Source organism: Rana temporaria, chromosome 6 (genome assembly GCF_905171775.1).
Source record: "Rana temporaria chromosome 6, aRanTem1.1, whole genome shotgun sequence".
In the NCBI taxonomy this organism is placed as follows: domain Eukaryota; kingdom Metazoa; phylum Chordata; class Amphibia; order Anura; family Ranidae; genus Rana; species Rana temporaria.
This window is the reverse complement of record NC_053494.1, coordinates 24,811,996-24,827,255: the sequence shown is the minus strand read 5'-3', so window position 1 is coordinate 24,827,255 and position 15,260 is coordinate 24,811,996. Positions and strand designations below refer to the sequence as shown.

The window sequence follows — 15,260 nt, the reverse complement described above, 5'->3', positions numbered from 1 at the left end:
ACCGTCTTATAGTTCTTTTCACCCGGCTTCCGGGTTCTCACTGCCCCGGGGAGTAGGCGTTCCTATTAGGATGCGTAGATGATTGACGTGCGGGTAAGGCGCGTCTAGGGTTGCCAACTCATCCCTTTAAAACAGAACACATATTAATTACACAGGTTCTGTGGCTGATTAAGGAGGTAATTAAACTCACTTGGAGCCTTATTTGCATTAAATTAGCCTCAGAACCTGTGTAATTAATATGTGTTCTGTTTTAAAGGGATGAGTTGGCAACCCTACGCGTCACGCGTTCTGAAAATAGACGAACTGGGACTCGGCTTTATACGGCGCCTGCACAGTCAGCTCTACACGGCAGGCGCCGTATAGCGCTGTATAGAGTCGAGTCCAAGTTCGTCTATTTTCGGAACGCATGACGCGCCTTACCCGCACGTCAATCATCTACGCCTCTTCATAGGAACGCCTACTCCCCACGGGAGTGAGAACTCGGAGCCAGGTGAAAAGAACTATAAGACGGTAAGTACAGCGAAAAAAAAAAAAAAATACCAGCATACTGTAGATGTCAGCAGCATGCTGGATGTAATGGTATATAGATGATTTTTAGGGTGAACCTCCGCTTTAATGAGGAACAAATTATCTTAGGGTCAGATTCACAAAAGGGATACGACGGCGTATCTGCTGATACGCCGTCGTATCCCTGTTTCTATCTATGCGACTGATTCATAGAATCAGTTACGCATAGATATCCCTAAGATCCGACAGGTGTAATTGTTTTACACTGTCGGATCTTAAGATGCAATACCGCGGCCGCCGCTGGGGGGGGAGTTTGCGTCGTAAACCAGCGTCGGGTATGCAAATTAGCAGTTACGGCGATCCGCGAAACTTTTTCCCGTCGTTACGTCGCCGCAAGTGTTAGTTTGCCGTCGCAAAGATAGGGCACCTTTTACAAAGTGGAAAATTACTCCACCATGTAAAAGTATACCCGTCTTTCCCGCGTCGCTTTTGAATTTTTTTTTTTAATTTTTTTTCCCAGCGCAAGTCTTTTTTTCACGTCGCGATTCACAAAACGTTGGCGCGTCGTAATTTCGCGCAAAGCACGTTGGGAAATTTGCGTCGGGAGCATGCGCAGTACGTCCGGCACGGGAGCGCGCCTAATTTAAATGGTACCCGCCCCATTTGAATTGGCCCGCCTTGCGCCGGACGGATTTAGGATACACCGCCGCAAATTTCCAGGTAAGTGCTTTGTGGATCGGGCACTTAGACAGAACATTTGCAGCGGTGTAACCTAAATCGGTTACGTTACGCTGCGCCCGGGCTACGTGAATCTGGCCCTTAGTTTCCATTGACTTCTATTGGGAAACTCGCTTTGATATGTGAGTGCTTTGGATTACAAGCATTCTTCTGGAACGGATTATGCTCGTAATCCAAGGTTCTACTGTACCTATAATAAATAGTAAATAAAAAGTATGTGTGTGTGTAAATAAAGTAAATAAATTCATTTACACAGTGGCCCAGATTCAGGTAGAACCGCGCAATATTTGCGTGGGCAAAGGGCAACGATTTTTGCTCTGCGCCCACGCAAATATTTCGATTTGCCCGCGATTCACGGAGCAGTAGCTCCGTAAATTGCGCGGGCGCTATGCTAATTTGCCCTGCGTAAGGGCGCCTAATGTAAATGATCCCGCCGGGGGCGGGAATCATTTAAATTAGGAGCGCTCCCGCGCCGAGCGAACAGCGCATGCTCCGTCGGGAAACTTTCCCGACGTGCATTGCGGCAAATGACGTCGCAAGGACGTCATTTGCTTCTAAGTGAACGTGAATGGCGTCCAGCGCTATTCACGAATCACTTACGTAAACGACGTGAAATTTAAGTTTCACGAGCGGGAAGGGCGGCTATACTTTAGCATTGGCTGCGCCTACTATGAGTAGGAGCAGCCTTACGCTAAAGTCGCCGTACGGAAACTCCGTACCTTGCGTGCGCAGGGCCCGCGCAACTTTTGTGAATCGGTGGTAGTATGCAATTTGCATACTATACGCCGATCACAATGGCCGCGCCCCCTAGCGGCCAACGCAAGAATGCAGCCTGAGATATGAAGGCATAAGGACGCTTATGTCTGTCATATCCTAGGCTGCAGTCCGCGTAGCGATGTTCCTGAATCAGGGGCATTCGCTACGCGGGAGCAAAACAGCTATTGCGCCGCGCAACCTATGGTTGCGCGGGCGCAATAGCTTCTTGAATCTGGGCCATTGATTTATTAGGCAGAAAATGAACAATTTAGCAGACAGAGTGCAATGCGGATGAGGGATATTTTTATTACAAATAGTTTCTCACACAGGTAACACTTTTCATTCTATATAATAAAATACATAATAATTTGTTTGCCTTTTCTTCTTTCTGCACTCCAAACAAGGTTTACATCTCAGCACAGTACACAGGATTCTGTATTAAAAAAGTAATAAATAATAAATTAAACTTCTACTGAGTTGTTCAATAGCGCAGCCTTTAGTGGATAGAGGGTACTGCTGCCTGCTAATGTGAATGAGCCCTAAAAATACTGGAAGAAACAGTAGCTGATCTAATGCCTGCTGTCACTTGCTATCCTGCGCTATGAATCCTAGAACCTGATTGGCTGCCATCAGTTTTCTTGCATGCCAGATGTTACTGAAGCCAAATTCCAGGTATGGATTGTTTTTCTTTACGTTGGATCAAAGTAAGTATGTATGTACCATACCTGTGAAATCCCATTGGGAGGTGGAAATCACTGTACAGTGGAACCTTGGATTACGAGCATAATTCGTTCCAGAAGAATGCTTGTAATCCAAAGCACTCGCATATCAAAGCGAGTTTCCCCATAGAAGTCAATGGAAACAAAGATAATTAGTTCCACATTGACTTCTATTGCATGCAATACTGCATGTGGCCAGAGGTGGGGGGGGGGGGCGCCGGAGAGACTTGGAAATACTCGGAGACCGCTCGGATGCACTCGCAAACCCTTGGGAAAGGCTCAGGTAAGGAGTATTTCCAAACGGCTCTGATGCCGCGTACACACGATCATTTTTCGGCATTAAAAAAAATTTGTTTTTCAAAAATGTAATTTAAAATGATCGTGTGTGGGCTTCACATAATTTTTCAGGTTCTGAAAAACGACCAAAAAAAAATTCAAGTTATGAGACGGGAGCGCTCGTTCTGGTAAAACTACCGTTCATATTGGAGTAAGCACATTCATCACGCTGTAACAGACAGAAAAGCGTGAAACGTCTTTTACTAGCACGGAATCAGCTATAGCAGCCCAAAGGCGAATGGAACTTCCCCTTTATAGTGCCGTCGTACGTGTTGTACGTCACCGCGCTTTGCTAGATCATTTTTTAAAAACAATGGTGTGTTGGCAACGTCGTTTTAATGATGAAGTTGGAAAAACGTCGTTTTTTCGACATGCTGAAAAACAAAGTTTTTTTTCATGCTGAAAAATTATCGTGTGTACGCGGCATGAGTGTCACAGGCGCCCCCGCACCTCTGGCCAAATGCGGTACTGCAAAGGCTTGAATCATGCTGGTTTTGCGGGACAACATTTGCAAGCCGAGTCAGGATTTAAAAAAAAATAATAGCTCGTATTGCGAAACACTCGCAATCTGAGGTATTACTGTACTGGGCACCACCACTCCAGTTATCTCCACTAGCTTCCAGGTTCCATGCAGAGCGGCAGCCATGTTGCATACTGAACATACAGTAAAAGGTGACTTGCTCAGCATGGGCACCACCCAGAGAACATTTTGCATTCCCTCAATGAATTTTACGTTTTCTCTGCTTGGACCAGGTGGAGATCATGACATCACTACGCCGCCTCTCCACCTCCTCCAATCAGAGAACATTTGCATTTTCCTACTAAAGTGATTTCAAGCTTTCACGGGGATCAGGCAGGTATGGGCGGCAAGGCTTGTCAACGCCCTACCCTGTCTGGAGGAGTGGTCAATGTATCAGTCTCTAAGCACCACATTCAAGCACAGGAGGTTATTCTTGAGAAGGTCATTAACTTTGTGTATGGTCTACCTCAGACCAACAAAGAGCTTACACAGGGGTTGGACTCAGGGCCCCGATGAAGAACTAGGGGTGCAGATATGGAAAGTATTCAGGGGTGGGTGGCCTTTCAGGAAAACCTGATATGTTGTCTTGAATGAACAAAGCAACAGGTTCTCTTTAAGGGCAATATAAGACTGTTTTGCCATCAACTCTTGAAATGACTGCTGCAATTTGCATTATTGGTAGTAGTGAGATATCTCTGGTCCGGGCACTAAAGGTCCAACTCAGTAGGATAATGTACATTTTAGACATTCTGGGGTCAATTCACTAACCTTTACCACATAACTTGGTCACATGACTCATTGGCATAAATGATCGCATGCTGTAAATAAAGTTCAATCAATAAAAAAAAAACGTAACGATTATGCGATATGTGCTGGTAAATATCGTCCAAAAACCATGCGGTAAATCCAATTCACAAAAGGAACAGAGAGTAAAAAAAACATGCAATATTTATCACCAGCTGGCGGTATCACACGCGGCATTTGTCAAAAACAGCGTGGGGGAACTCCCCCCCCCTCCTCAATAGTTGGTTGTTAAGGAGCGGGCCACCGCGTCCTTAACAACGGATGAGTCATCAGCTGTCAGAGGGTTCCCCCCTGACAGCTCAATGGAAGTAAAAAAAAACATGCCGGCATTCTGTTGAATAGTGCATCCCGTCAGATAATGCCTCTGACGATCTGCAGGACGTAACATCACTCCAGTTGATCTCTTGATCAGCTGGCGTGACGTCAACACTGCGCATGTGCATATAGTCAGAGGCATTATCTGACGATCAGGAAAGCACTGTGTTCTGTCGAAGATCGTGTTCCGCCTGTGACATGTTTGGTGATGTCTTGCGCATGCGCAGAGAGAGCGAGGCAGAATTTGACGATTAGATTCTCCCTCCGTGCTTTGCTGATCGTCGGATAATGCCTCCGACAAACTGTGCATGAGCACTGTTGACATCACGCCAGCTGATCGGGAGATCATCTGGCGTGATGGTACGTACTGCGCATGCGCAGATCATCGGAGGCATTATCTGACGGTCTGCACTACTCAATAGAACACCAGCAATTAGAAAAAAAAAACGGCGTGGGGTTCCCCCCAAAATCCATACCAGACCCTTACCTGAGCATGCAGCCTGGCAGGCCAGGAAAGAGATGATGATGAGCTAGCGCCCCCCTTCAGAATTATACCAGGCCATATGCCCTCTACCTGCCGGGCTGCATGCCCGGATAAGGGTCTGGTATGGATTTTGGGGAAGACACTACGCCATTTTTCTTTTTTTTTTTGGCGTGAGGTTCCCCTTAAAATCCATAGCAGACCCGTAGGGCCTTGTATGCATTGGGTGGACCCCACGCTGTTTTTTTTTTCATTATTTTTTATTGCCGCCATGTTTTATTAATATTCAGCTGTCAGCGGGGAACCCACTGACAGCTGATGAGTCATCTGTTGTAAAGGATGCAGCGGCCGGCTTCCCCACCCGCTTCTTAGCAACCAGCTCAATGCGATAAATTATCGCATTAAATAATGTGGTAATTACCGCTAAATTGAACAAACACCATATTCAGTATTTAAAGCAAAATTCTTAGTGAATTGCACTTTCAAAACTGATTTACCGCAAGGTTTATTTTACCGCATTTTTTTTTGGCCGTCATTAAACTCTTAGTAAATCGACCCCTCTGTCACCGGAAACATATCTACTCTGTGTAGCCAGGCCAGCCTGGTCTATTGTGGTTCTTGTGTAGAGGTGGCAGCTTCGGCCCCCTCCAGCCCCTCGCTGAGAAGCTGTATCTGTCGGCTCATCTGGGTAGTCAGACTTTCTATCCGTCTGGCTTTCTGACGCAGCTTGTGCAGCTGTTTGTTGTAGAGCTCCTTCAGCTCCATGTAGCAGTTATGCTCATCCCGGTTTTCTGGTGTCAGCGAGGTTCCGCAGCCCATGTGACACACGTCGCGCCAAAACTGACAGTTCTGACTGTGCTCGCAAATGTCCTTCCGCAGGACCTCGGCGGGGCAGCCCTCGTTGGAGCAACAAAGCAGCCCAAAAGCGCAACTCTCCGCATGCTCTTCAGTCCGTAACATAGGAAAGATGGCAGGACATCCATGCGCTTCATTGGGGCACTATTAATTAAGAAAAAAAAAAAAAAATTATATATACAGTATCTCACAGAAGTAAGTACACCCCTCACATGTCTTCAGTGTTGTTACATGAAAAGATATAATAAAATATTTACAAAAATGTGAGGGGTGTACTAACTTTCGTGAGATACTGTACATGGCATATTATTTCACATGCATTAATAATACAATGGGTGCGACCAAAACTTATTATTATTAAACATGATTTATATAGCACCAACAGTTTGCGCAGCGCTTTACATCTGTCAAGCGGGGAAAAAAAATAAATCATATGATTGTGCCATCAATTGCTTCTTTTTTCTAATAAAAATCCATCACGTGTCGCAACTGGCACAATAATGATGTGATTAAAACATAATAATAATAAAAAAACGACAGATTTAATTTTTTTGGGGGGTTTTCAAATTGTCTATGGCCTGTTTAAAGTGTAACTTTAGTCAGAAAATGAAGTCCTGCCAAATTACTTTAGGTTGGCCCCTTTTGCAGGTATAGCTATATGATACATTAAAAAGAAGTGTTTAATATCCAGTAATACACGGTCTCACCCCGCTCTGCACATGCTCAGTTGCTCTCCATTTTTTGGCACTACTGAATTTGTAGAGGCCGATCTGCTGGCAGCCTTAAAGCAGATTTAAAGGGGAGTTCCACCCATAAATATAACATTACATCAGTAGTTTTAAAAAAATGTCATTAGTCCTTTACGAAATTTTTTTTTTTTTTTTGATGCCTTCAAAGTGTTGTTGCTAGGCAGAATAGTTAATCTTCCCACTTCCTGCACCTAGGTGCTTAATGCTTCCTAACCTACACCGCACAGACTCCTGGGAATGTAGTGGGTGTAACTTTCTAGGAGTCTGTGCACTCCCCAGTCTCAAAGAATCATGTGACTTGGACAGCACAGGTGCTGAAACCTGATCTGACACTGCTTGTGCAGCACTGAGCATGTGCGAGATCTGCAAGGCTGAAATCCAGGAAGTCATACAGTCTGGCTTCATGATGCCCACACTTAAGATGGCCCCAGTCAATTTCTATTTTATAAAGTGTCTAAATGCTGTAACAACCTAACAAACGGACCTTAGTTTACAGACTAACTTTACTAGAATACATTAAGCTTGTGTATTACAGGGGTATTTATATTTAAAAAGTGAATTTGTGGCCAGAACTCCGCTTTAAACTCTCATTTCCTTTACAGCTAAGGAAGCTGCTTCTGTTTGATCTGCAACTGTCATGTTGCTGCACACGTGATTTTTTTTTTTTTTTTTTAGCAAAAATATGTAGAAGAATGCATATTGGCCTAAACCGATGCAGAAATTCTTTTTTTTTTTTTACATTTTGGGAAGGGGGAGGGGATATTTATTATAGCAAAAAGTATTTATTTTTAAAACAAAATCCAAAATTGACGCTCTATTTTTGCTTCTAGCGCAAAAAATAAAAACTGCAGAGGTGATCAAATACCACCAAACGAAAGATAATTTGTGGAAAAAAAATGATTTTTTTTTGGGGTACAGCGTTGCACGACTGCGCAGTTGTCAGTTAAAGCGACACAGTGCCTTATCGTGAAAAATGACCCGTCATTAAGGGGGAAAATGTTCCGGTCCTTAAGCCGTTAAACTGGTAATTTGATGGGTTCAAGTGTAGCCAGGTACATATATTGGGGAGTAGGATGGGGTAACACAAGACAGAAGGACTGCCAGGTGCGCAGAAAGTGTAAACCTGAACCAGGGGCGGACTGACAACTCATGGGGCCCCCGGGCAATAGAAGATTATGGGCCCCCCAGGCTTACAGGTGGCCACCACGCCAGGAGGCAGTGCAGAGGCGGGGCAGCTAAAATCTCAGGATTTTCACATCAAAAGCATGTCGGTTTAGGACATATAAGGGACAGATGTAATCCCTGGTTTTATTGAGCCTGGCAACCCTGATGGGGCCCCCTAGTGGCATGGGGCCCTCAGGCAGTGCCCGAGAGTCCCAATGGTCAGTCCGCCCCTGACCTGAACGATGTACAGAGGGGAGTGGTCAGACTACGGACTTACCTTGACTTGCAGGCGGTTGATTCTCTTCTTTAGCTTATGCATCTGCACTAATAGTTTTCCCTTCACCTCTGTTCTACAGCAGGGACAGGTCGGCTGTCTGGAATAAGGAAAGACCAGAATTTTGCAAGATGCCACCAAAAAAAAAAATTCCTTTAGTGACCCTTTAACTCTATTAGCCCAATATTATTCTACATAAAGAGAAAAGATTCGACATTATAGAGACATGAAGAAGAGTCGACATAGAGAGAAAAGATTTGACATAGAGAGACATGAAGAGTCAAATTTTTTTTTTTTTTTTAAAGATTCTGTCGAATCTTCTTCTTTTTTTTTTTTTTCTTAGAACATTCGACAGACACCATAAGCCTTCAATGACAGATTCGACCTTAATTTGGATTTTCGGACGAATGCATTTTTTTTTACGAAAAACGAAATAAATAAAAACGAATTCGGGAGTAGCTAAATAAATGTATTTTTCGGACGAAAACAAAATTACGAAACAAAATATTTCAGTGTGCACATGTCTAATCACCACCAATCTTATGGTCTCCTGTCTAATGAGCGAGGAGATGACCTAGGAAGGAGTGGGATCATATTCCAGGCTCTGCAGAGAACAGACATGTATGAAGAGCTTGAAGCACGGCATTAACTTCTCACCTCTTTAGCCATTGTAAGATACATTTCCTGCAGAAGATGTGACCACAGGACACCATGACCGGACACCGCAGTACTCCATGACATATTGAGCACAGGAGATCATCGTCTGGATTTTCAGCAAAGATTTCTACATCGTATCCACCACCCTAAAAACACATTGAAGTCTTTTAGGTACATGACTTTACAATTGCAGATGTAAATGAGTTCAGCCAGTTCATGTACACTATATGACTGAAAGTAGGTGGACATTCTTCTGAGTTAAAGTTCAGGTCGGAGTGTACTTACAGGGGTTGCAATTGCCCCCTGTACACCTGGATAGGAGGGGCGGTGTTTCGTCAGATATGGTGACCTATCAGAATGTGTAACAGAAGTGACGTTCCGTCGCCGCCATCTTGCTACACCCCACACTCCTCCATTGTAAGGATACTCTGAGAAGGGGAAAGCGGACATTTTGTTACACCCACTGGAGTTTTCCTTTTTACACTTATATTTAACAGTAAAGTGAGTTTATATACTGAAATCCAGTATTTAGAACTCCGTCTGACTGTTATGATGTTGAATTTTAAAAGCACCGATCAGCCTGCTCATCTCACAGGTTTGACAGAAGTTTGCTGCTTTTAAATTCAATATCTAACAAGTCAGACGGACTTCTAAGTACTGGATTTCAGTATATAAACTCACTTTCCTGTTAAAAATAAATGTAAAAAGGAAAACTCCAGTGGGTGTAACAAGATGTCCGCTTTCCCCCTTCTCAGAGTATTCTTACTATGGAGGAGTGTGGGGTGTAGCAAGATGGCGGCGACGGAACATCACTGTCGTTACCAATTCTGACGGGTCGTCTAATCTGACGAAACAGCGGCATGTAGAGGAACCGATCCCCCTCCTTTTTCCTCCAACAGCCTTTCAGCGACTGTAGGATTATGGAGGGGATCGGTTCCTCTATATACCACCCCTCCTATCCAACTCCTGTGCTCCCCCCCCCCCCCCGCCATCTCTGCTGGGTTCCCCTCTCCCACCAGCTCCTGCAAGGGAACTGTCAGGATGGAGAGCAGGGAAATGTGTCATTTGCCAGCCCCTTCCTTGTCTTAAAGTAGAGCTATAGGGAAAAAAATTGTTCTTTTAGATAGAGCAAGGGAGAGTTGTAACTCCTCAGGTTTTTGTTTTTCACTATCTATGTCCCATTGAGTAGAGTTTCCTTCACTTCCTGTCCCATAGCCAAACAGGAAGTAAGAGGAAATCCCTGCAAACAAGGGGAGACCAACTTTACATTAATCCCATCATTTTGAATAAGATGGTCAACAAACTCTCAGGAAAACCCTACTAAAATTACTTTGGGGGGGGGGGGGGGGGGGGGTCGGTGGGAAGAACTGGTGCTTGTGAAGGTTACCACCCTTACAGCAGCTAAATAGGTTGGTGTCATAATGTGGTCTCTGATAAGTGGTGTTGGACCAGGAAATATGCAAGCAGTATCAGATGGGAAGTCAATTGGCCCCAGATCAAGGAACCCCAAGCATCATCATAGGAACCCTGGTTGAGAACGGCAAACTGAATTGTTCAAAACTGGACCATCAAGATACTTTCCCTATTCAAATACATTGAAAATGGCAAGTATGCAGAGGTAGATTCTTAACATAGGCTCCAGGTAACTCACCTTTTTATCAGACTGACCCATCATCATATCCATAAGAAATATATATGTTTGGTTCTACAAAATTTTCTAGCAAAAAATTTTGATTTTTACATGTATTGGATTGGAATAAATGCTTATAGAGCGCCGCCGAATGCGAGTTGTGAAACTCGCGTCTATGTATGTGAGGAGTGTCGGAATTGGCAAGTGGTTAAAAGGCTAACACCAGTGGCCACATCACTTCTTTGTACATTGAGGCATGTTGCATGAAGGCATTGTTCCGGCTCGCTCTTAAGGGCCCTTTTACACTAGCGGACCGTATGTCCGCATTTTCATCCGTCCGTTTGCGGATGAAAACGGGACATACATGGGTCCCTATGCGATTACGGGTGTCAGCAGATGAACATCTGCTGACACCCGGAATTTGTCCGCCTCCGCATTTGCAGACGGAAGAAATCCTATTTTTCTTCCGTCTATCGGATCGGATGAACACGGACATACAGTCCATGTTCATCCGATCCCCCATACTGTGCAGGGAACGCCTTGTCAGCTGCCAGCTCAGCGGGGATTTTACGGAGGATCCCCGCTGAGCAAAGCGGACAGACGGAGCAGATCATTACTGATCCGCTCCGTGTGAAAGGGCCCCAATTGTGCTTGAACACAAAAAAATAAATAAAATGAATCAACTTTAAGCACACATTGAGCACAGTGATGTACTGCAGCATGGGTGTGCGCCTGAGTGCCATTCAAAACAAATGCAACATACAAATCACTGTTGGGTGCTTGGTTTGTGCAATCCCAAAGCCTGTTAAAAGAGCACCCCCCTCGCTGATTTTTTAAATACTGTATAAGGAACAGGAATTGATCCCTCTTCAAAAAGGAAGGGGGTTATCGGAGGGTGTAGCTCCACTAAATCTTCTTTCCAGAGAAATCTAATTGTAGGTAACCTCAGCACAAATCCCATCATGCCTGTGTTTCGTCAGATTAGGCGACCCGTCAGATTTAGTAACGAAAGTGACGTTCCTTCGAAGCCATCTTGCTACACCCCGCACTCCACCACAGTAAGGTTGGCGGCAAGCAGACATCCACCGGAGTTTCGCATTTCACAGTTATTTTTAACAGGAAACTGAGCTTATATGGTGAAATACAGTATTTAGAAATCCGACGGACTGTTTACATGTTTAATTTTAAACTCGGAGGTGTTCTGTCACATCAGCAGGTTTAAAATTCAACATCTAAACAGTCCGTCGGATTTCTAAATACTGTATTTAACCATATAAGCTCAGTTTTCTGTTAAAAATAGTTGGAATGCAAAACTCCGGTGGGTGTAACAAGATGTCCGCTTGCCCCCTTCTCGGTGTATTATTACTGCTCAGGTGTGCGGGGTGTAGCAAGGTGGTGGCGACGGAACGTCACTTCCGTTACACATTGATGGGTCGCCATATCTGACGGAACACCTGAAGCTGTCAGTCTTGCAATGCCTCATGGGACTTGAAGTTTAACAGCTAGTGTACCAAGGTGGCCTACTGCTGCTCTACCACTTGGGTCCCAGTAAAAATTATCAACACCGAGCTGAACCACTGGTATCATACTGAATCTTCGACCTGTATATGCAAATCAGGAAAACTCAACCAATGCCGCGTACACACGGTCGTTTTTTGTGAAGAAAAAAAACTTCATTTTTTTCTCATGAAAAAAAACCCCGAAGTTTTTCAAACTTCATTTTAAAAAACGACGTAGCATACACACCATCGTTTTTTCAAAGAGCTCTAGCAAAGCGCGGTTACATTCAGCACTGTTCCATTCAAGCTCGCGTCATAACTTGCTTCTGAGAGATTAAAAACGTAGTTTTAGCCTACACAGTGATTTTTTATGACACAAAAAACGACATAAAAAATTGAAGCATGCTCGAATTTTTTTTTGGTCATTTTTCAGAAGACATAAAACAACGTTTTCCCCCACACACGGTCATTTTAAATGACGTTTTTAAAAATGTTGTTCATCACAAAAAACGACCGTGTGTACGCGGCATTAGGCTAGAAGCCTTTATTAGAAAGCTCAAGTGTTCACTGAGGCCCCTTCCACACGGGGTGGATGCGCTTGCAGCGGTCTGACAGCTCAGCGGGAGATCTCTCAGTTGATCTCCGCTGAGCCGGTGGATGACAGGTCCCCCTTGTCCAGCACCACTGTCTCCTATGGAGAGAGCGGATGAAAATGGACAGCATGTCCGTTTTCAACAGATCTCACACGATCCGATATTGACGGATTGGCGTCTGATTTTAGCGGATCGGATGTCAGCAGACATCCGACGCTCCATAGAGAAGAATGGAGCGGCCATTCAGGTTTGCCGGAAAAAAAAACGACAGGCGGACCTGAATAGTCCGGCAGAAGGGGCCTTAGGCTCCATTCACATCTGAGTGTAGCACAGCGACAGCTGAACCAGCGCGTTTGTGTTTTTTTTAGTGGAGCGTTACACCTTTCATTTGAATGGGCCTCCCTCCACTCTAAAGAAACTTATGTACCCAATCTGGGCAAAGAGCCAGGAGCGTTTGGTGTTGCGATTTTTGCTGCAACTGTAGCACGTTTTGTCTTTTAACAATTGCGAAAAAGTGCCCCGCACTTATGCCGCGTACAGACGGTCGTTTTTTTGTGATGAAACAAAACAACGTTTTATGTGATGAAAAAAAACGACGTTTTTGAAACTTCATTTTTTTTAAATGACGTTGCCTAAACACCATTGTTTTTCAAAATGCTCTAGCAAAGCGCGGTTACGTTCAGCACGTACGACGGCACTCTGTTCCATTGAAGCTCGCTTCATAACTTGCTTCTGAGCATGCGCAGGTTTAAAAACGTTGTTTTGCCCACACACTATCATTTTAATTGACACAAAAAATTCGAGCATGTTCGAATTTTTTTTTTGTCGTTTTTCAGAAGACATAAAACAATGTTTTGCCCACACACGGTCATTTTAAATGACGTTTTCAAAAACGTTGTTTTTTTTCATCACAAAAAACGACCGTCTGTATGCGGCATTAGGGTGCCGTTAATAAATAATGGCATCCAAACGCGTTCCGCCACGATTCCACCCATGATCCGGATCACTCAGGTGTGAAGGGGGGTCATAACAGCCAGGCAGTTAGCATTTTTAGATGTTGAAGGAATGGCAAGTGGAGTTCTTATCAGCTTTGGCATTGAACACTAGAGTGAACATTTAAAAACTGTAATTTAGCTGCGGAAATGTATAAGCTACCACCACTAAAAGTTTTACAGCACTAAACATGTAAATAAGTTGTACGAGTAACAGAAAAGAACAGATCCCGCAGACCAACTCACCATTGCCTCTTCTACAGCCATCTGCTGCTCTGCTCTTTCTAGATCCATGTCATGTTCCCATTACAGATCATGTGCAGACTGACCACCAACCCCACAGCTTCCATTCCACACCATTCCAGCTGGTCAGCAGCTATTCTACAACTGCTGGAGCTCAGGCCAGCCTGCTTATTGGCTAGATGACTCTGCTGCATTGTTTATATTGCAGTGTATTGTTAGGGAGCCACACTGGACTGTGGGCAGCCGGCTCAGCACCGGGCGTATGATTGTTTCCAGATGGCTCGGTGCCAAAAACTACTCTTACAGTGCAGTGCGTACAAAGGAGACAAGGGAATTCCTTTTATAGAACTTTATTGATATTGCAAAAGAAAACAAAGGTGATCAATGACATTTAAACAGAAAAACTGAAAATCGTAAAAGGCAATTTACAAACAAAATTCTCAAAACGTAAAAGTCCTAAGGTACTACTCCACCCCGAACCTTTCTACTTCACCCCGAGGTCTATACAGGGATTTATACCATTCAGTTATTTTCCAAGGGGCAGATCCACGTAGATCGGCGCTTCTCTCCGCCGGGCGCAGCGTATATAAGATAAACTACGCCGCCGTAACTTTTTTTTTTTCAAATCCACAAAGACTACGCGCCGTAAGTTACGGCGGCGTAATGGCACGCCATTCAAATATCTGTGATGGGGGCGTGTTTTATGTAAATACGTTGTGACCCAACGTTTTTTTTTTTTAACTGCTCATGCGCCGTCCGTGGGGGTATCCCAGTGCGCATGCTCGAAATTAAACCGGAACCAGCCAATGCTTACGACGGTGACGTCATTCTACGCAAATTCCTATTCGCGAACGACTTACGCAAACGACGTAAAAAATTCAAAATTTTACGCGGGAACGACGGCCATACTTAACATTGAGTACGCCTCATAATAGCAGCTTTAACTACACGCCGGAAAAAGCCGAACGCAAACGACGTAAAAAAAATGCGCTGGCCGGACGTACGTTCGTGGATACCGTAACTAGCTAATTTGCATACTCGACGCGGAATTCGACGGAAACGCCACCTAGCGGCCGCAGAAATATTGCACCTAAGGTCCGATGGTGTACTAAGACGTACGCCAGTCGGATCCATCCGAGATGCCGTCGTATCTTGTTTTGTAGATACAAAACAAAGATACGACGCGGGAAATTTAAAATTACGCCGGCGTATCAATAGATACGCCGGCGTAATGCTTTTGTGGATTGTACAAGGTATGGGCTAGGAATGTCTAGTGAAACCTCGAAATTGCAAATAACGCAGGTAACGAGCGTTTCCCCAAAACGCCCTAAACTAAAAAAAAAAACATGAGCTTCTTTTGGGCAGATTACATTGGTGACCGGAACAAAATCGCAGCAAAAAACACGGCAAAATCGCCGTAAAAACGTG

General features: G+C 44.4%; 1 protein-coding gene across 1 annotated transcript; it reads right to left on the bottom strand.

The window, feature by feature from the left end:
• Window positions 1–5,722: 5,722 nt before the first annotated feature.
• RNF151 (ring finger protein 151) lies at window positions 5,723–14,442 on the bottom strand. The gene is made up of 4 exons (XM_040355589.1): window positions 13,836–14,442; window positions 8,876–9,021; window positions 8,222–8,318; window positions 5,723–6,175 (listed from the first exon to the last, which is right to left on the bottom strand). The coding sequence occupies exons 1-4, from the start codon at window positions 13,881–13,883 to the stop codon at window positions 5,783–5,785; spliced, it is 684 nt and encodes a 227-aa protein (XP_040211523.1). The 5' UTR covers window positions 13,884–14,442; the 3' UTR covers window positions 5,723–5,782.
• Between the last annotated feature and the right edge of the window lie 818 nt (window positions 14,443–15,260).

Bases quoted from the DNA above. Each gene is read 5' to 3' on its own strand.
- RNF151 (XM_040355589.1), bottom strand. From the start codon at position 13,883: ATGGATCTAGAAAGAGCAGAGCAGCAGATGGCTGTAGAAGAGGCAATG. The intron at 9,022-13,835 runs GTGAGTTGGTCT...ATGTGTTTTTAG, and splicing joins TGGCTGTAGAAGAGGCAATG to GGTGGTGGATACGATGTAGA. The intron at 6,176-8,221 runs GTAAGTCCGTAG...CTTAATTAATAG, and splicing joins TCAACCGCCTGCAAGTCAAG to TGCCCCAATGAAGCGCATGG.